Source organism: Eublepharis macularius, chromosome 17, assembly GCF_028583425.1.
Source record: "Eublepharis macularius isolate TG4126 chromosome 17, MPM_Emac_v1.0, whole genome shotgun sequence".
Taxonomy (NCBI): domain Eukaryota; kingdom Metazoa; phylum Chordata; class Lepidosauria; order Squamata; family Eublepharidae; genus Eublepharis; species Eublepharis macularius.
In genome coordinates, this window is record NC_072806.1 from 39,317,936 (window position 1) to 39,339,987 (window position 22,052).

The 22,052-nt window shown below is 39.1% G+C and overlaps 1 protein-coding gene across 2 annotated transcripts in view; it reads left to right on the plus strand.

Moving 5' to 3' along the window:
• The window catches only part of NLK (nemo like kinase), a 241,696-nt gene that overhangs the window by 172,394 nt on the left and 47,250 nt on the right, over window positions 1-22,052 (plus strand). For both annotated transcript variants that reach the window (XM_055001257.1, XM_055001256.1), the window contains exons 4-7: window positions 2,870-2,976; window positions 6,594-6,679; window positions 8,099-8,308; window positions 18,736-18,837. In XM_055001257.1, coding sequence (XP_054857232.1) covers window positions 2,870-2,976; window positions 6,594-6,679; window positions 8,099-8,308; window positions 18,736-18,837 — 505 coding nt within the window. The remainder of the gene's footprint in view (window positions 1-2,869; window positions 2,977-6,593; window positions 6,680-8,098; window positions 8,309-18,735; window positions 18,838-22,052) is intronic.

Consider the following 22,052-nt stretch of genomic DNA (forward strand, 5'->3'; position numbering starts at 1 on the left):
CTCTGAGAGAGTGTGTTTGGTTGGGTGGCATGCAGAGCATACAACGTTCGTGGCTCTTGTGGCCAATGGTAGTAGTGAACGTGGGTCTTTGTGAGCTGCATGAGTACCACTGTTTGAGCCACTGCATTGTATTGGCTTTCTCCATTAAAGATTAAAAAATCTTATTTAACAGTGACAAAAAGTGGGGAAAGGTTGTGTGTGTGAGATGCCTAATGGAAATACTTTGTATTAAATGTGTTCAGAAACACATCATGATTCTGGAAGAGCTTGAGTTTGCAGATACAGCTACCTCTCTTCCTATACGAGTTGTTTCTTTGAAACTGTGGAGGCTGCATGTCTCCAAACCTGAGGATCTGAGTGTACGTTACTAGCTGCTGTAGGATGCAAAGCACATTGAATAGCTGTCCATTTGTCATGACTTTTCACTTTAATACTCCTGGTACAAAAAGAGCATCTTCCGTTACTGGTTTGTGTGGGGGTGTGGTGATGTGAACCTCTTAGTGTGAGCACATAATAACAGCTATTCTGGATTCCTTAATCTAGAAGAAAGGATGGAGCTGTTATTTGCCTTAGTATCCATTTTTGGAGTTTCAAAATGCTACCCTAAGATGCATCTTACGTCAAATGACTTGGAAGATCATAACTCTGCTTAGGATTGTGCTGTCAATTGTGCTGTCCATCTACTTCTGAAATGTGTGAGATGGCAGGGAAAGGAGGCCTAAGCAGGAAGGTGCTTGAATCTGTTTAAACTGCAGAATGTGATGCTGCAGTCTCTTTTTCCTCTTAGAACCACTAGTGCTTTCACTGCATGAGCTACCTGTTCCTTGCTTTGGGTTGTATGTCCTCTCAGGGTCTTGTCAGCACCAGGTTTATACATCAGAGAGCTTGCCCTTTCGATAACGTTGGAGCACAGGGTACAAACTGGCCATATCTTTGCTCTTTTTGCGGTTATGTTTAAGCCCTTTATTGCTGATAGTTGAAAAATCACGTATGACTCAGGCCAACAGACGGTAGCTATCGGCAATTCTGAAGGTGCCTTTTTTTAGCCACTTCCCCATCCCAGTGATGCATGAGAGAAGCAGGCGGGCTCTTTGATACAGTTTTGATTTAGCGTGCTTATTTTCTTCCACCTCTCTGGTGTTTCTGATGTAAATTTTCCACCCCTCCTTAAATATCAGCAGGAAGGAGATGCTGGTTTTTGCATTACTGAACTGCTCCTGTGTATCACCAGCACACAGTTTCACTTTTTGTGAATATGCCAGATTAGCCAATGGTACTTTTTTCTCTCCCCAACCCCTTTCCACATTGCACTTGCCGGTTAACCCAAAAAAGACATGTCCAAAGCGTAAAACTTGGAAGTTTGAATTATGTACTTCCTCTGGATGCTTCTCCCTATTCATGAAAGGGGGATAGGTGGACTGTGCAGTCTTTGAACTTCCTCCCCCTTATACTCTGGTTTTGGAAACTTCATTTGTGGCCTGTGGTTACAGTCCTAAATTGTATGGTAATTGGAAGAGGTTTCAAAAAACATTTACAACATTTTTATCATGCTGTCCCTCTGAGGAATTCGGGGCAGCTGACATGGTTTTCCTACCTTATAGTTTTATCTTCACAACAAGGTTGTGAGGTAGATTAGGCAGAAGGAGTGTGCCTAGCTCAAGGTCATCCTCTGATCTTGGCGGCTTGAGCAGGCACTTGATTCCAGTATTTCCAATCATGGTCCAATGCTCTCTGACTTCTGCACCACAGCTGCTACAATGGAGGCAGTAGTGTTAGTAGATGAGCTGTTAGTTTTGGTTAAAGAAAAGTGTTTATTAAACTCATGAGTTTTAATTGATCAAATTATAATTTCTATCTTCAGCATTTTAATAAAATTGTTCTGAACAAAAGCTTTTTAAAACATACATACAGCAGGCATTGTTTCAGAAGAGGCGTTTCCTCCCAAGTGCAGGAGGAATGCCTCTGTTTTGAAGGTACCTGTTAGCTATGCATTTGTAAATTCTACCATTAAAAGTAACATTTTTAAAAAATCATCTTGATTAAGGACATACTCCTTTGGTTGGTCAAAAGATTGTTTAGTTGAATTGACTGATGCTTCAGCCTTAGTTAAAAGGAGCCCTTGAACAAGGTTTGAGTCTGTTAGGGGTTTCTTAATGGTCTGGAAATTTGAGTCTGTGTTGCATCTCATTACCATGCATGGATTTTAAAAGAGGATATTGTGGAATACAGTGTGGTGGTAATTTGAAATTCTTTTAGCATATTTATTTATTTAGAAAATATCCTAGCAATCAAAAAAGGAATATCAAAATGTGGATAATATGGATCCAGTGAGAGTTATTTTTTAATTAAAAAAATTAATACTTCTATTTATTTCATTCTTAAGAAGCAAAAAACCCCAGGAAAATAGAAAAAAATACAAAAAAACCAGTCATTATAAATGTTAAAAAACCACAAAAGGAGAAAAACTATAGTTAACCTTATTTTATGATATTGTAAACAAAGCCCATCTTTCCAAAGTGAGCTATTTAATTTCTATCCCATTATTCCTTTTCCAAAAGAGGAACTTAAGGCAGCTGACGCACGTAGGTACACATGGGGGAGATGCCGGACAAGCTGATGAGCAGAGTCTGTATTGGGCTCCCTCCTCACACTCTTTAAGATTGCTGCATAAGCATAAGCATAAGCATTAGGGGGCAGTGATGGAAGTGGAAATATCAAGGCAACTGTTCAGGCTGTCAGTAACTTGGGAGCATGTTCCACTTAAAAAAATTAGGAGGGACCTTTCTTTCTGCATTGAGGAATCAGTATACAAGCTGAAATGGTTTGTCATGCTTCTCTGTCTCTGCTTTCCTTAACCATTTCAACAAAGATACGTTGTCACAGAGTTGATGCAAAGCGACCTCCATAAGATTATCGTCTCTCCTCAGCCTCTCAGCTCGGATCATGTCAAAGTTTTTCTTTACCAGATTTTAAGAGGTAACTTCTATGCTTTATAATGTCAGATGTTTTTATTTCTCCCCACTGCCCTACAATCACAACTTCTAAATCTGTTTAAACACTGTCAGCTATATAACATAAATACTGCCATCCATTATTAACTATAGAACCCAGAAGTGGTGCTAACTGCAAAAGGGGAGTGGTGGAGAAACGTTCTGACTGAGTAGGGGTGGCATATTGTTAAAATAAGGCAGAAAATACAATGTGGAAGTTGCAGAGGAATTAAAAGCCCTGAACACTTAGCATACTTCATGGATTGCTTCCTGTACACAGTCTGTTGCATTGTTAATATATCAGTTAATTTCTCCATGAATCTTTTTTCGCAAAATTAAAACAACATTGAAGATTTAAGTTTGATAGAAGTTATACCTCTTAAGTTGACTTTCAGTGTGGAAGGGGTTTTATTTGTCAAATTGTATTATTTTTAAAAGCAAAAATGAGACTTAGCTGTTCAGATAAAAATAAAATTAAATCTGTATCTCTAGGCATGCCTGTTCAATCTGAGATATATAATTTAAAAATGCTTTTCATTATATTTTGCACCACTGTGTGATTAAGAACCACATGCATCACAAGATATCTTTAAATTGATCCAATGCCTAACAGACCTTTTAGCCAGTTTTTAATGGCAGTCTGTGTGTTGTTTGTGTGTGTGAATTTCATTTTATTTTAAATTTTTCACTTTTCCAAATCAACCATTTTCTAAGGCAGCTCACAAGTAAAAGATTGTTAATATACAAAATTCAATAAAAATGAGCTGTTGCAGAGAGTCTCTCTACATGAGATATCTTATACTGGGACACTCCAGTGTAGGGAGACACAATGTTAGCCTGGAAGCCAAGCTTAAAAAGACAAAGCTGAAGGCTCTGTCAATTTCACCTCCCCCTCAGGGAGGCAAAGATGAAATTAGCAAACCCTCTGAGGAGCTATTTAGCAGGCTCTGTCTTTTTAGACTACCCTGGTGTAAAGAGGTGCAATTGACAGAGCCTTCAGTTCTATCTTTTTAAACTATGCTTCCCAGCTAACGTGTCTCCCTATACTTGAGTGTCCCCATGTAAGATGTCTTCTGTAGAGAGACTCAAGAGTTATTTCCACTTGTTGGGCCATTACTTAAAACAGACGTGTGGAAACCAAAAGTCTCTGACTATTTTAAAGCAGCATATAAACCACAAAGCTGTGTGAAGAATGATCAGTTTTTCCAGTGGTCATTCAGTACAGATACCAGTCTTCTGAACTGAAAAGCAGTCAAATGTTTATTTATTCCAGTTTATTCTTGCTGAAAACCATGTATTCTAGCCAATGATCACTCAGTGTTGTCTTTTAAGAGCTATATTTAAAATCACTAGTTGCTCTTGAACAGATTGAATAAACCAGAATTACAATTATACAGAAAACAGTAGCATATGTAAATGAGATTATAAATAAAAAAGCATACATTTCATCCCTTCTCCTTACCTAGCCTACATTTAAGGATAAAATGCAATTTCTAAAATCCTTACTATACTTTTTCGGAAAAGATGAGAATCTCACCACAATCCGAATTTGAGAGACTTGGGGGGTTTTAGGTTGTGGCTGTCTTACATAGACACTGTTGTTTGAACCTCATACGACTTTCTTAAACTGTCGAATTCGTTTTCTGTAAAGGCATGATATTAGACACCTCTGAACATTTTGAAGAATAATTGATACAAAATTCCATTTATTTTGGATATAAAGCCACTGATTCATAAATTATTTTTCTCTTAAGCTGAAGCTGTAGGTTTGCTGGATCAGTGGAAAAATGAATGTTTACAGAATCACACAAGAACTAAAAAGCAAACTCTTAGACCTACTGTCAAAATATCTTAACAGTGATTTAAAGTTAAAAACCACAATAGAGTAGTAAATAATACACAAATGCACTTGTGTTTATAAACTGAATACCTGAAACAAGAAGAATAAAATTGTAAAGAAACAAATTTCTAAAGGACATTTTAAAGGAATATGAAGGTAAACACTCGGGGGAGGGGGCGATATTAAGGCGTGATTTATGATGGTGAGGCAAAAGATCTCATCTGTGGGATTTTGCATTTGCACAGCATCTCGGTTTTAACTTGGCTGCTTTGTTGCAGGTAGCAACCTAGTAAAAATAGGCATTGTGCCAAGTGTAAAGTCCCACTGGAAGATATTTTTGCCTTACCATTATCACATTTATAGATTGAGGGGATGAGCATTCTTCAATACTTAGGCTGCTGGCCAAAAGAGAACCTTCCATCCACCTGTGGATTTGAATCCACAGGTGGATTCTCATTTGAGAGCTTTTGTGAACTGCAAAATTACTTACTTTCATTGCCCTGTTAACCCCTGTGCTACTGTGATCTGTAATATAGTGAGTTCACATCTTTGCTACAGGCCTCTGGCTGGCTGAGTTGCTTTTCCTTATGACGGAAGAGGGCCCTGCAGAACCCCTTATGACAGAAATAGAAATAGTTCTACTTTACTGTGGAGTTGGGCATCTGACTAGTCAAAGAAGACTGGGTCAACTGACTAATCAGATGTTGTCAAATAATAGGCAAGGTTTTTTTAAGCATTAACTTTATTAGAATAACAAAGATATTTTAATCATAAACAGATTGCTACTTTCCTAAACAGTGCATTCCTGTGCAGAGTTATTCCAGTCTAAGGCTGGAGACTAGAATAAGGATTGCACTGTGAGCAATTGTTGCTGAGCAGTAGTGCTTTGAAAAATGTAATTTAAAATTTAATGAATATACATAGATGGTCCTATGCCATTAGGATTGCCAGCTCCAGGTTGAGAAATTCCCAGAGAAATTCAGGGAGGAGCCTGAAGAGGGTGGGGGTTTGGGGAGGGGAGGGACCTCAGCTGTGTTTAATACCACGGAGTCCAGCCTCCAAAGTGATCGTTTTCTCCAGGAGAACTGATCTCTGTCAGCTGGAGATCAGTTGTAATTCCACGAGCTCTCCAGCCTCTGCCTGGAGGCTGGCAACCCTACACTGTGCCACTGAGTGTTTTTGTTCCTAACAGGTTGGATCCAGACTAAATTTTCTGTTCTTATCAATGGAGCAGAACGTTCCTGCCTCCCCGTCCCACAGACCTCTGTGAAATGCTTTTCCTAGGGGACAAGGGGCCCCAGGAACTGCTTAAGAGGCAAATTGGGGATCTGCAGCAGGAAGAAGGAATTGGTGCTTTTAAAAATGTAATTTTAATTATACTACCCTGTCTGTTAGTGGAACATTTAGCCTGGATCTAACCCTTTCTGAAGTAGCTGCTGCAGGTGTCCCATCGGAGACACTTAGCTCTGCTGCAAGGCTAGAGGTCAAGCTACCCTCCCTCCTGCGATTGCTGACAAATGACACCTCACAGAAGTATGAAAGGTAAACTTCCCCCTACACAGTGTGTTTTCTTACTCTAAGGAATATTTAACTGTAGTCAGTTTACCAACCATACCCTAATATGTCATGATTCGGCATATAATTTCAAGCCCACTACCCCTGCACGATTCAGCATATAGACTTCGGATGCTTTCCAAGATCATCTCTTTTCTTACTTTTTTCATGGTGTGACTGTTTAATAAGCTGCTATTTTTTGTTTGCAGGTCTGAAATACCTACATTCGGCTGGTATTTTGCATCGAGACATTAAACCAGGGAACCTGCTTGTGAACAGTAACTGTGTTCTTAAGGTGGTGTTTCATGTGTTCATAAAATACATTTTAGATCACTAGTTTGCCTCAATTTCTGAAATAAGAAAGACCACAGTTCTTTTTATACCCGAAGTAAGGTGCATTAGCATCTAAATATACAAAATAAAACCCCAATAACTACGTTTATGGGTGAAATTGGTTTTATTGAAGAAGCAGTAAATTCACTTAAATTATGTTGCATCAAATCCAGTGCAATGACCATTATGAGTACAACATTGAACACAACAGCCAAATTTTTGCCATTCGTCTATTTGTGAAATTTTGTAGGATGATACTGTCTAATTGACACAAGCTGCTTTGCTTGAATCAAAGGAAAGAAAGATCATTCTCCCCCCGCCCCCCCAATGCATATTAGCTACAAGAATTTTGCCTCTATGTCAAGAAGTATTCTGCCTCTAGATTCAGTCTGAAGAGGCTATACTCCAGCCCAGATGAAAATGCAAAGTTTCCCCTTTACGATCCTTGTATTATTTGATTTAATTTGTGCATGTTCTTACGCACAATAGCTTGCCTCCTACCTGGCCTTCCTTAATGTTAGTACTCTCCAGTCACAAATGAGATACTCGTTTTGGACTGCAGTTGGGAGGATCACAAGTTTTTAATACTCTACAAATTTCCCTCTTTGTAGAAAGCTAGCATAACAGGGAAGTTGGTTCTCGTTCAAACTTTTCCACTTACTATGCAGGTTTGCTGTACTCAGGATTTTTTTTTAATGGAGGAACATAAAATTATGGAAGCCTACTGTTTGAAGTAGTGCAATCCAGGCACACCTGTTATTGGTAAGAGCTAAATATTAGAAACTAGCGTAGACCAAGGCATACAGAGGGGGAGATTTCCAGTAATTCCCAGAAATGTATGTCTGCTTGAGTACAAGATGTTATAAAAGGACATATCTATCTAGTACATTTTTTCTGGAACTCAGGATAGTGTATGTTGTTCTCACTTCTCCAAATGAATGTTATTAGATTATATATTGATCAGTATTGTTCCACTGTAGCCTCACCAGAACTTTTTGCAAAGGTGATACAGTGTGAGGGGTTTAATGGCTGATGTGCATTTTGGTTATTGAAGTAATGCCTGAATAGATGTTAGGATTAAAAATGATTCAGATAATACCTTTAATTGGACAAATTCTTGTAAAATGCTCAAGCCCTAACTTTCCCTTTGGAATCTTTACTAGTCCTGCTGTCTGAGATCCTTTTAAGCTGGAAAGGCTGGAAGCAGAACATGACATCTTCTGTATACAAAGCTGACCTGTGTCCCTTCTTAATTTTTTGCTTGTATCCCATTTTGTGATCTATTACCAGGATGATAAATTTCTTCATGACCCTCCTTCCCTTCCCCCAGCAGCCATTCTTGTATCTATGTATAAGTGTGCAAAACTTGTTTTTCTTCCAGATTTGTGATTTTGGATTGGCCAGAGTGGAAGAATTAGATGAATCTCGTCACATGACTCAGGAAGTTGTCACTCAGTATTATCGAGCTCCAGAAATCCTGATGGGCAGCCGTCACTATAGCAGTGCTATTGACATCTGGTCCGTAGGCTGCATATTTGCAGAACTGTTAGGACGAAGAATACTATTTCAAGCGCAAAGTCCTATTCAGCAGGTACGTACAAAGTCCTATTCAGCAGGTATGCACAGAGTTGCACTTCAGTCCATTGGGGACTAAAGAGTAGCTGCTGGTTCTCTTAATGTTCTAGCTTGATGAAATTCACTATGTATGGAATTCTGGTCATTCCAAATTCTTTTGGAGTCCCATTGGTTTCAATTTATGTAAATGATGCTATGCTGCTTTGAAAGGTTCTTGAGGCTATTGTATGCTATGGGGTGGCTAACTTAGATTGCCCAAGATACTGTTCCACATGTATCTCTGAACTTTTGAGTAGATTGCTTCAAGGAATCCTGCGGGCTTGGATAAAGACATGTGAATCCAAAGACGTTGGGAGGTTGAGATCCTTGGTTCTTTCCTCCTTTGTGTTCTCAGTTTGCTACTGGGGAACATTAAAATGCTGGTTTTAATTTTGAAAGCCCTACATTATCTTGGCTCACAATATCTGAAGGCCCCACCCCTGGTTCCTAAGATCATCATGCAAGACCCTTTAATGGGTACTGCTGCCAAAAGTAGTAAACTATGTTGGGTGCTGATTAGAGAGAGCCTCCAAACACTTTTCTTTTGGCATTCAGAATCCAGGTGAAAATGTTTTTTCATTTGATTTTCTTTTTTTTTTGGAAAAAATTTTTATTGGGTTAGAATCCATTATTTTTACATTTACATTCAATTTTCCCCAATTTTTTCATCTCTAACCCCCTCCCTTTCCCCCCCTTTCCCCCCTTTCTAACCCCCTCCCTTTCCCCCCCTTTTTGTTGACTTCCAACAGCTTTCCAACCCTTTGTCCCCTTTCCCTTATTTTTATTAGCTTCCTCAATCTAAACCAAATATATATTCTCCATTATTCTAAGCAGTACATCCTTAACTATTTTTAACATTGTATGCCCAAACTGTAAGTCTTTGTTTCCATCTTGGATAAACAATTTATCCCATTTTTCAATTTCAAATATTTCTATATATCATAAACCATATAGATCATACATTCATTTATATCAAACAATTTGACTTATTCTCTATATATTACTCATTCTATCTTTTTATAATAATTCTATATATCTCTCATCACGTAGTCAATCAATTTGACTCATCTATATCTTCAGACATTCAGTTTGGTATAAAACTTACCAAAAAGAAAGAAAATATTGTTAGTTAATCAATCCTTATATTTAATCCTTATAGTTAATTATTTTCTATCTATGTTCTGTTTGTTAACCTATATATATCTATATATATATCGATCTATTAATCTGACTGCTTTTTAATTCACATTTATCTCTTCTCCCCCCGGTAAAGTCTCCCCCCTCTACTTCAGTGCTTCAGTAGTTCTCAAACTGCCACAGTTTGCCTCCCACCTCCCATTTCTTCTCCAGGTGTTGTTTCAGCTTCTCCCAGTCTGTGTTGAACTGCCCTGAGTCCAGATCTCTCAGTTTTCTTGTCATCTTATCCATTTCAGCCATATACATCAATTTGTAAATCCAATCTTCAATAGTTGGCACTTCTTGTACTTTCCATTTTTGCGCATACAAAAGTCTGGCTGCTGCTGTCATATAAAATATCAACGTCCTGTATTGGGCTGGGATTCCCTCCATTCCCAAGTTCAGTAGCAGGAGTTCTGGGTTCTTATTAATTTGAAATTGTAAAATTTCACTCATTTCTCTTATTACTTCCCCCCAGTACTGCCTAGCTACCTCACACAACCACCACATATGATAGAGGGAGCCCTCATGCTTCTTACATTTCCAGCATTTATTAGAAGTATTCAAATTCCCTAGCGCAATCTTCTTTGGTGTCATGTACCAACGATAGATCATTTTGTAGATGTTCTCTTTGATATTAGTACATGTCGTTGTCTTCATTGTATTTTTCCACAAGTATTCCCATGCCTCCATTGTTATTTCTTTATTAAAGTTTATAGCCCATTTCACCATTTGTGTTTTAACTATCTCATCCTCGGTATACCACTTCAGCAGTACTTGGTATACCTTGGATATTCTTTTCTTATCTTCTTTGAGAAGGGTCTGCTCTAGTTCCGAATTCTCTATTCGTATACCTCCCTTTACAGAGTCCGAATTATATAAGTCTCTAATCTGTCTATACTGGAACCAGTCGTAGTTAGGTGATAGTTCCTCTTGTGTCTTTATTCTGAGTTTGGATGCTTCAGTTTTAGTTATTTCTTTGTACGTTAAACATTGTTGTTCATTATCAACAGCTCTCGGGTCTATCACCTCATACGGAACCACCCACAAGGGAGTTCCTTCTTGTAGATAAATTCTGTACTTCTTCCAGATTATGTATAGACTTCTCCGTACAAAGTGATGCAGGAACATCGAGTTGACCTTTACTTTGTCATGCCATAAATATGCGTGCCATCCAAATATTTTTTTATATCCCTCTAGGGCTAGTAATTTCTTGTTCTTTAGCGTCATCCACTCTTTCAGCCACACTAGGCAGATTGCGTCGTGGTAAAGTCTCAGATTGGGCAGTTGCATTCCGCCTCTTTCCTTTGCATCTTGTAAAACTTTCACTTTCACTCGAGGCTTCTTGCCTGCCCAAACAAAATCTGATATTTTCCTCTGCCATTTTTCAAATTGTTTAGAGTCTCTGATGATTGGTATTGTCTGTAGCAAAAACATTACTCTTGGTAACACATTCATCTTAACTGCTGCAATCCTGCCCAACCATGACAAATTCAGTCTATTCCATTTAATCAAGTCTCTCTCTATCTGAGTCCATAGTTTTTCATAATTGTTTTTGAATAGATCTATGTTCTTTGCAGTTAATTCGACTCCCAAATATCTCACTTTACTTGTTACTTCACAGTCCGTTGTTTCCGTTAATAATTGTTGTTTCTGCTTAGTCATATTTTTACATAATATCTTTGACTTCTTTTTGTTAATATAAAAACCTGCCAAGTCTCCAAACTCCTTGATCTTATCTATCACTCTTGGCATGTTCTCCAATGGGTCCTCTACAATTAACATTATGTCATCCGCAAATGCTCTGACCTTATATGAATAGTCCTTTATTTTTATTCCACGAATTTCCTCATCTTGACGTATTTGTATCATCAGAATCTCCAATACTAGAATGAACAACAATGGAGATAACGGGCAACCTTGTCTTGTTCCTTTACTTATCATCAATTTCTTGGTCAATTCATCATTCACCACGATTGCTGCAGTCTGGTCTCTGTAAATTTCCTTAATTGCTCTGATGAATCTTTCTCCCAATTGTAGCTTTTCCATAGTGGCAAACATAAAGTCCCAGTTTAAATTGTCAAACGCTTTTTCAGCGTCTACAAAGAAGAAACCAACCTCTTTGTCACAACGCTTGTCATAATATTCAATAGCATTGATCACTGTCCTTAAATTATCTCTTATTTGTCTGTCTGGCAAAAAGCCTGCTTGTTCCTCCTCTATAACTTCCGAGAGCCACCCCTTCAATCTCTCCGCCAATATCTTCGCAAAAATTTTATAGTCATTATTGAGTAGCGATATAGGTCTATAATTTTTCACGTTAGTCAGATCTTGGCCCTCTTTTGGGATCAATGATATGTTCGCTTCACTCCAAGTGTCTGGAATCCTTTGATCCCTTAAAACCCCATTCATCACCTCTTTTAGGAATGGTGCCAGTTCATTAGCCATTGTCTTATAAAATTTAGCCGTAAGTCCATCTGGCCCTGGCGCCTTTCCTAGATTTGCAGATTGTATTGCCTTACTTATTTCCTCGTCAGTTACTTCACTGTTCAACTTATTTCTCCAAGCTTCCGAGATTTCTGGAAGTTTGGTTTTCTCCAAATATGACGCTATTGATTCTTTATTTACTTCTTTTTTATTATACAGCTTAGCGTAGAATTTATTAAAGGCTCTACTAATGGTAGTCTGCTCCAAATACGTTTTGTTGTCTTCACAAATTTTATTTATTATTTTCTTTTCCCTTTTCTTCTTCAATTGCCATGCCAGGTACTTCCCAGGTTTATTAGCGCCCTCAAACGCTTTTTGATTCAGTCTTTTAAGATTCCACTCCAATTCTTTATTACTCATTGCTGTTAGCTGTTCTTGAAGTATTTTAATTTCCTGGTATACTTTCTTTTTCCCTGGTCTCTTTTTTAGCTGTATTTCTTTGGCTTTTATTTTCTCCTCAATCTCTTGTCTTTTCTCCTCTTTCTTCTTTCTTGCTCTACCATTTAAGTCCATTAGTATGCCCCTTATAACCGCCTTGTAAGCATCCCAAACTTTATTGGTTGGTACTTCTTTATTCACGTTGTATTGTATAAAAAACTTTGTCTCTCTTCTCAATATTTCCATATTCTCTCTTTCCTGTAACAAGTCCTCATTTATTCTCCATGCTTTCCTTTTTCTCCTTTTTCCAAATTTCCACATAATTGGGTTGTGATCTGAGCCTACCATCGGCATTATTTCTACCTCCTTAGTCCATAACGCTAAGTCTTTTGAGGCCCAGATCATATCAATTCTTGATAATGTAGAATGCCTTGCAGAGTAAAAAGTAAACTGTCTGCTTTTAGGATATTCTCTCCTCCATACATCTTCGAGAGTCTCTTGTTGAATCAACTCAAAAAAAAGCTTTGGTAATAGTCCTCTTTTCTTTTGTGCCGTTGTAGTCTTTTTATCTAGTTCCAAGTCTGTCACTCCATTGAAGTCTCCAGCAAGAATTATCTGGTCATATGCAAAATCGTCTAAATGCTTCCTCAAGTCCTCAAAGAAGCTTTCTTTTGCACCGTTAGGTGCATAAAGTCCGACTACCAACACTCTCTTTAAATTCCAAATACATTCCACTGCTACAAATCTAGCTTCCACATCTCTCATAACAAATTTTGGCTGTAGCTCCTCTTTTATGTACAGCACCACTCCTCTTTTTTTCTTATTAGAGGCCGCTACAAATTCTTTGCCCAGTTTTCCAGATTTTAAATATTTTACATCCTGTTTTCTAATATGGGTCTCTTGCAAACAAACAATGTCACATTTTTGTTTTAGTAGCCAGTGAAAAATGTTTTTCCTCTTATTCGGTGAGTTTAATCCATTTACATTCCAAGATAATACTTTACACTCCATACTCATAATCTTGTTGGTAAGTCTTTTTCATTGTCCTTAATAAATCGCTCCATCTCTCGCTCAGATCTAATGCGTTTTTTGGCCCCTCCAAACTCAAAGGACACTCCTTCTGGTAGCTCCCATCTGTACCTGATTTTCATGTCCTTCAAAATCTGAATTAGCACTTTGTATTTTTTCCGATCTAATAACACTGATCTGGGCAGTTCCTTCATTATAATGATCGTCTTGCCATCAATCTCCAATGGATCTTGAAACTGTTTTGTCACAATCCTCTCTTTCATATTTCGTGTTGTAAACTGCACAATCACATCTCTTGGTAATTTCCTCTGGGTTGCAATTCTCGAATTCACACGGTATGCCACATCTAGGATAGCCACAACTTCCTCCTCCTCCTTCCCCAGGTATTCAGCCAACACCTCAGTCATCTGTTCTTGCGCTGACTTTCCTTCCACTTCTGGCAAGCCACGAAAACGTAGCTGCTTCTCCATATGTTTAGTTTCTGCAACTGACATTCTCCCCTTCACCAATCTCATCTCTGTTTGTTGCGTGTCTGCTAAATTCTCCATCGCGTCTTCTACTGTTTTAACTCTCTGCTGCGTTCCTTGTAATTCACTTCGTATTGTTTCCATACCTTTTTTCACTTCTGACAGCTCCGATTTTACTGTCTGTGTAACCTCTTTAACCTCTTTTATCAGCTCCAATTTCGTGTCCTTAAGTTCTTTAATCATATCTAAAAGTTTTTTGTCCAGATTTTTATCCAGGTTTTCTATTGCCGATTGCCACTCTTTTTTTGACATCGTGGGGCTTGCTTTAGCTCGCTCCCACGAATCCGCTCTCTTCCTTAACTCCGTGGCGTAAAATTTAACGTTTTTCTGTTTTAAATGTCCCGGTCTTCTTGCAAAAATTAAATTTTAAAGAGTCCAAAATGTTGGGCGTCTTTTCTCTATGGTTTCTCTATGATTTTGTAATCCAAGATGGCCTACTTCCTTTTCCGCTGAAGCCGCGACCCTTCCCCTTTCAAAAATGGCAATTCCCTACTTCCTGCCCTCCAGCAAGGGCCGCTTCTCTCCAGCCGCTCTATTGTTATTACGCACTTCCTGTCTCCCGTCTTCCCACAGCAGATCTCGCGATGGTGTCTTTTTCTCACAGCTCCAAAGCCACAGGTATTCAAAACATTTTTTTTTTCATTTGATTTTCAGCTGACTTTTTCTTCCTTCTGTTCAACTTGCCTGTTTTGGAATATATCCTTTTTTAAAAAATCTGCCTGCTGCCTTTGGTTAAAGTGGTTTTAGTCTGATTTTTTGCTTCATTTTTATATGCCTCAGTTATACTGCTGCATTAAAATTTCACCTGCTGTTTGTTTGTTTGTCATTTCCCTTCGGAGATTTTTAATGGTTCTTTTTTATACAGTTTTATTGCTGTGCGATACTTTGCATAATATCTCTACTGGAAAAGCAGCCTGTAGGTATCTTTCATAATAAGACTACAACTTACTTATCTGATTCATACACCAATCTTTTGAGGTAGATTGTCATTGTTCCTGTTCAACAGATGGGGAGCGGAGGTTGGGACAGAAGCTCTTCCAAGTCTGCCCATCTTGTCCAGGAGTTGCGAGGACAAGTGTGGGCGAATAATAGTTCACTTGCAAAAAAGGCTTTTTAAAATGATTGGTAAGAGAAGTGAAAAACAAAATAGTCACTAGATCAATTAAACTTTTTGCTGAATACTGACAAGTGTCAACAGTATTTTTAGTTATTACTATTTTAAGTACCCTTGTTTTCACTGTGAGCCATGATCTGAAGGATTTAAGTGACAATGTAACTTTTTTATTTTTAGCAAAGTAAATGCTATCTAATTAAGAACAAGTTTTGCTAAATTAAGGGGAAAAGACCAAGCTATGTAGGATTTATCAAATTTTATATTAATCAGATCACTTTGTAGATGTATTTTGGTAATTTCATTTATTAATAAACCCCTTTCCTACTGTTATTGCCAGAGAGGAGTACAACCAGTTCCATAAAGGCAATACAGATTACAATGGAAAAATTCAACACAAAATTGCAGAAAAACAGCCTCCCAATTCTTTGCAGAATAGATAACAAAGCATAGGCATGTGAACATCTCAAGACAGTATTCCAAAACCCTGGAGCAATGACCAAAAAGGTCCTTCCAGGTATAGAAATCATCCTGGCATCCTCAGATAGCCAGTATCCAATCACACAATGCTGGAAGCATCAAAGACAAAGTGTCTTCCTACAACAGAAGACACTTGCTTCCAAATCAGTGCTCCCTCACGTATTCCTCCTGGGCTCTTCTGAAATACCTCCTACTTCAAGAAGGTGAAGCTTTGGATTAGCTTTTTGCTTTGAAGAAGAGAGTTTTAGTTTCGGAAGCAAAGAGAGGTTTTGCTGTGCCTGCATGGCTGTAGTGAGAAGCTGCCATGGTCTGTAGCTAGAGAGAGGGCTAGTAGTCTGCTAGTAAGGAGTGGCCCAAAGCACCTTGGTTTTTTTCCTGTTCCAGTCAACTTTGGCATTTATCCACAAGACTCGAGAAGCAAGTGGGTACCAGGAAACAAGTTGATAGGTCATATTGTATCCATGGGCACCATGGATGAGGATGAAAGCAGTCTGTTAGCTGATTAGTACTCTGTTTTAATCCAGTGATAGAACACTTACATGTGAACACCTGAAGCTGCCTTACAGTGAATCAGACCATTGGCCCATCTAGATCGGTACTCTCTACTCTAACTGACAGAGTTCTTGAGGGTCTCCAGTAGAGAAGTCTTTCACATCACCGGCTGCCTAGTTCTTCTAAATGGAGATGCCAGGAATTAAACCTGAGACTTTCTGCATGCAAAGCAGATGCTCTGATGCTGAGTCACAGCTCCTTCCCTCAAGCTTTTGATTTCCCTACAATTCAAATACCATTTGAAGTAGGAATTATACATTTTACCCTGCAGCAGCTCCACAGAGTCCTACTTCAGAGATTAAATTTTGGGGAACCAGAAGCAAAAGACATCTGCACATTTGCAAGTGGCCCACGTGCAGCTAGCACAAACACTTGATTGTGTTTGCAGAGGTTCAGGCTGTCTTCATGCCTTAATTTGGGGGCAAAAAACCTTGCTGTGAGAAAAATACAGACCATGGATACCCCCTAATGAATTATTATACCCTATAATGAATTATTTTTTACATTAGAAGGTTCAGGACATCTTGCAAATGATGGAACTATAAAGCTTAATTTACCTTAAAGCATAGTTTAAAAATCTCAGTGCTGCCCACTGTTCATTTCCCTTGCAATGTAATGATCCCTGTTTGGTTACATTCCAGTACGTTATGTCCTTTTTATATCCTGTCTGACCTCATCTTGAACATAAAATCTCATGATTCAGGCAAGAAAATTTGCCCAGTTTCCTACAGTTTAACAAATATTCTTGGATCTTTTTTGATATGGGTATCTTGAATACATGCAATATCTGCTTTCAGTTTCCTTAATTGATTAAAGTTTCTTGGATATTTTAGAGGGTGAATTTAACCCATTCAAATTCATGGAAATTATTTTAAGTCCGCCCATTTTTCCTCTTTTTTGCCTTTCTCTTTCTGATCGCTTGTCCCTTTTCTCTGGTAGGCTGACTTACGTATTCTGAACTTGAACCTTTGTCAATGTTCTCCATTTCCAGTTTTTGTAAGAGTTCTTCTGCTTGCTCACCTGTTGTTACTATTTTCTTACCCTGTGTCAAAAATATTTCTAGGGCAAAGGGAATTTTTCAACAGTATCTTATTTGCCTCTGTTGCAATACTCACTTTAGATTAACAGGTTCTTTTCATTTCTTTATTATATTTGGCCGCAGATCTTGAAATATCTGTATTTCTTTTCCTTCAGTCTTCAGCAGTTCTCTTCTATGTTGTAGTAGAATTGTATTCTTTGACTTGAGTAACAGTAACTAATATATCTTGAGGTAACTTGTTCCAACTTCCGCATTTAGATTCTGATTCTGAAAATTTGCTTGATTTCCAAAAATTCACCTTGTACCCTCAGATATTCTTGTATTAACTTTTGGGATCCGTTCTCTAAATTCAAGTTGCCCAAAGTTTCTGGAACTCCACGGAACTTTAGATTGTTACTCCTAAATTTCATTTCTAAAATTTCTATTCTCTGATCTGCTTAAAACTTTGAATTAATCGAGCATCAGCAGAGCAAAGGCTCCGGAAGGGGAAACAGTCCAGCACACCAGAGGCAGTAGACAGCTGGGACACAATTCATTCCCTCCAGAGCAATCTCCGCCAGCTATGTCTTTTAAAACTACGCTTCTTGGCTAACATTGCATCTCCCAACATGTGAAGAACACATGTCAGAAGTCTTATGTAGAGAGACTCTCAAAGAGGTAGTTTGCCACTGACTGCCTCTGCATAGCAACCCTGGTTTTTGTACCTTTATAAAAATGCTTTCTTGAACAGCTCTGTTTTGCTTAGCTTGTGGAATGACAGAAGTATGGGGAGCCTTCCTGACCTCTTCAGGCAGGCAGTTAGTTCCACAAGGCACAGGCCATCGTAGAGAATGCATGTGTATGGGCAGCTGTCATTTGCTGGGTACCAATATCAGAAGGCTTTGCTTGGATGAGCGAAGCTCACGTGACAGAGTATAATAGCAGGGGCCCATTAAAGGCTTTCTATGCAATAACCAGTACTTCAAATTAAACTTGATAATTGATCAGTAACCAGTAAAATGAGTACAGAAGGGGGGTACTGTGGATACTCCACCTAGCTCCTGACAGAATCAAGTTGCATTTGCATCCATTTCACATCTAAGGGCAAAGGAGAAGAAATACAAAGATCATTTGTGGCAAAGAGGAGAAGGAAAAACTGGCCTTATTCACCCCAAAAGTGAGAGCAGAAGAGAAAATCAAGTGCTCATGTATGTGTATCTGTGCTGTGGCAGTTCTACAATGCTGGGAGTGGGGGGCTAGCAATTCTTCACAAAAAGTTTCTGCCCTTCCCTCAGGGTCACTACTCTCTGAATTCCTTGTGTTGCAAGCAGATTTCCAGTGGTAATTAAGTTTGTAGCGTGGATATGTGCCCCTATTTTGGTATTTAAAATAAACAGATTACTGAAGTGCTTATAATACAGATCTTATATACCTTCCTGGTTTCAGCAAATGCCCAGAAGAGAGGAGTGCAGGGAAGAGATTGATTTCCTTCACCACTCTGTAGGAAACGGGAAATAATGGTATAAAATAAGTATTTTAATAAACACAAATTTCTAATTAGTGTATCCTTTTGAAAGTATATTTGTGCATGTGCTTTAGTCTGACTTGCTTGGAGATAACTTTTCCATTTCTTCTGTTTTCTACAGTTGGACTTGATCACAGATCTGTTGGGAACACCCTCACTGGAAGCAATGAGGACAGCTTGTGAAGGCGCCAAGGCACACATACTCAGGGGTCCTCATAAACAGGTAGTTTTGTGATGCCCTGAATGGTAAACCCTCTGAATTCTTCAACAGCCTGAATTCCATAAGCAGAGCATAGGGGGGGGGGGGAACAGGTTTTTTTAAGCCTGGGTGAAACAAGTAGAATATAGAATTCGATTAAATGACTCAAGGCATGAGAATATTCGTCCTGCAAAAGATCAAGTCAGGCAGAGCTTATCTGATTTGAGAGCAGGTTCCTTTGATAAAACATGCCATCTTTCTACCTAAATAGGATCCCAAGGTGGTGAATGTCAGGCATTAAACATTTAAAACAATATTTTAAATGTATATATAAATGTTTAATAATGCAATAAAAGCATATAGACATACAAATACAACCAGGAGGGCCAATAAGAATTTACTGAGGGTACAACAAGTAAAACAGAAAAGACTTCACCTGCTGGTAGAAGACAAATTACAGAAGGAAACTGGAGAATCTCCCTGGGGACGGAGTTCCAAAGTACAAATGTGTGTAACTGAAGTGGCCATCCTCAGGGGAAGAGCACCTGTTTGGCATGCAGAAGGTCCCAAGTTCAGTCCCTGGCACAGATTTTTTTAAAATCTTGGATAGCAGGGCTAGGAAAGAGATCCACTTGAGACCTTGGCAAACTGCTATCAATCTGCAAAAAGATCTAGGGCTAGATGGACCAACAGCCTAAAGGATTTTACATCAACTTCATTCATTTATATATAAATTAATGCCTTGCAATTTACACTATTCTGTTTCAGAATACTTAATATCTGTAGTGTCTTCATAGTCTCCCTAGCTTAGTTACCCTGGTTAATTTATTCTTTTTGTTCTCCTTTCTTTGAAATGTACATCCTGTGACAGCTAAGAGTATGAGCTGGGAAGACCCTTATTCAAATCTTCCGTCGGCCACAAATTTCCCAGTTGGCTTCAGACAAGCCATTCCATAATCCTGAAGAATAACCTCAGAGTAAACTCATAAATGTCTCTATCAGTTGTTGGAAGGGCAGTTTTGTGCTGGTTGGATTTTCAAAAATTTATTTACAGGCAAATTGAAAGATATTACCGGAGCAATGGCTGGCTTTGCCAAATTGCCAGCGAAGTTTTCTCAGTATTTCAGTAATCCAATGTAGATAAAATATGTGGCCGTTTAACATTTTTATTATGCAATATGTGATTCATACTTCCTGTGAAATTTTTGTGTTATGGCCAGGACAAAAGAATCTTGAATGAACAAAAAAAATAACTTATTAGGAGCCAAAAATAGTTCATCTGTAGAATTTTCTAAGTTCTTGTATGCTACTGGTAGCTTGTAAAAAGTAGCAGTCTAAATGAGAGTATATTCAATCCAATCACTTCAAAAGCTACTTAAACTCAGTTTCTTTTAACATCTGGGTCTTAACATTTTCAATAGATATTAAAAGAAAACAAGTGGGGGACTCTCAAGGACTTGAGGGAGATGTCTCATTTTCCCCTCCATCGCTATTTCCTCTTTCCTTTCCCTGAAAGCCCCCATAGCTTCTCTCTGCTTCTCTCCTTCCAACCCATCAGCCAACCTATCTTTATCTTCCCCTCCCCCATCTTCAGCTTTCCTTCCTTGCTCCTCTGCAGCAGCCTCTACCCAGGAAAACCATGGCCCAGTTGTATGGTGCCAGCTGCCAAGTCAAGCCCAGTCACATGGTAGGAAATGGGCACAGACTTGCTGGAGGGGACCTCACTTTCCCCTGTATCCCCTTTCCCCACATTACGCCCTCTTTCCTTCATTCTGGCAACCCCCATATCCTGTCCTTTTCTCCTTCCTGCCCACCAACCAACATACCTTTTATCTGCCCCCCTTCTTCAGCTATATTTATAATAATAAATGCTTTATTTAAATATTTGCTTTATTTATATCTCACCTTTCTCCACAATGGGGGACCAAAGCATTTTACATCATGCTCCTCTCCTCTATTTGTGCTCCTCACAACGACCTTGTGAGGTAATTTGGCTCAAAATGTCTAACTGTCCCAAGGTCACCCGGTGAGTTTCCACAATGGAGCAGGGATTCAAACCTGGGTTTCCTAATCCAGAACTCTAACCACTACAGCTCAGACTGGCTTTCATGGGAGGGGCTGCTGTTTAACAGTTGCAAGCAGCCTGGTCTAGGTGAAAGTCTTGTGGTAACAAATTGCCCAGTGGTTTCTGTCAGACTTGGCCCCAATGAGTCCTCTGTCAAAGGCCAATACAGCTGTGGAAAGGGTCCTGATGCTGCTACCTTCTCCTCCTCTTGCCTTTCACTGATAGAAACCAAAGCTTCAACTGGCAATACGGCTGTGGTTGCTTAGCAATGGTCTCTGATTAGGGCTGCCAAGAGCCACCATGGGCCCCTAGACAAAAATTCTATTCTTCCCTCCCTTCATGACCCTCATCTAAAACAAATATCACCAAATAAATCACTTGGCTTTTTGTCACTGTGAACAGAATTATAATTACAATAAGAAATAGTACAACCTCCCACCTCCAAAGCAACAACAAACCAGGAGTAAGCAGAATGTGGAAGATTTTCCAGCCAAGGGACCAGCCAGAACACTGAAGCAAATTGTCAGTTAAGTATAGGTGAAACATGTTACCTGGGGGAAAGACCCCCCAGATTAAAGTGAGACATGAGTTTCTCAAAAAGCACTAAACTTAAAAAAGACTTCAAAAATATTTTGACTAACCCAAAACAGAAAAGCAAACTCACAGCAACATGAAGATGCTTAAAAGGCAAAGGAAAGCTAGGGAGATGTGAAATTAGTTTTATCCTGCAGGAAAAGACAAGCGAGCCAAGTCTCCGTATGCTGCTGTTTTTCAACACCTGCCCTAACTGTAGAAAGTGATTCTAGCCCCAGTTAGCTCCAGCACTCTCTCCCTTTCTCCCTCTGAGGCAGAGGACATCTTGAGTGATTCCCTTTGCCCAATCAGGGAGGCAGGAAGTTGAATTTCTTCCTCTTTCCTGTTGGAACCAGGAACACCCCCTTCTTCAGTTCTTTCCTGCCTCCAGGGAGAGCAGTCACAGCAGCAGATCACTCTGCTGCCTCCTTAAAATCTCTTGAGCCTTTTTTCTCTCTTTTATCCAACTCGCTTCCTCTTTTTCTCTCTTTACTCCCCTCTCTCCGTCCTTTTTGCTCCCTTCCAGACTGGGGGTGAGGTCATAGAAGGCATGGAGCCTAGAGACTCCGATGGGAGTTTTTTGGACAGCAAGGAGGAAGTC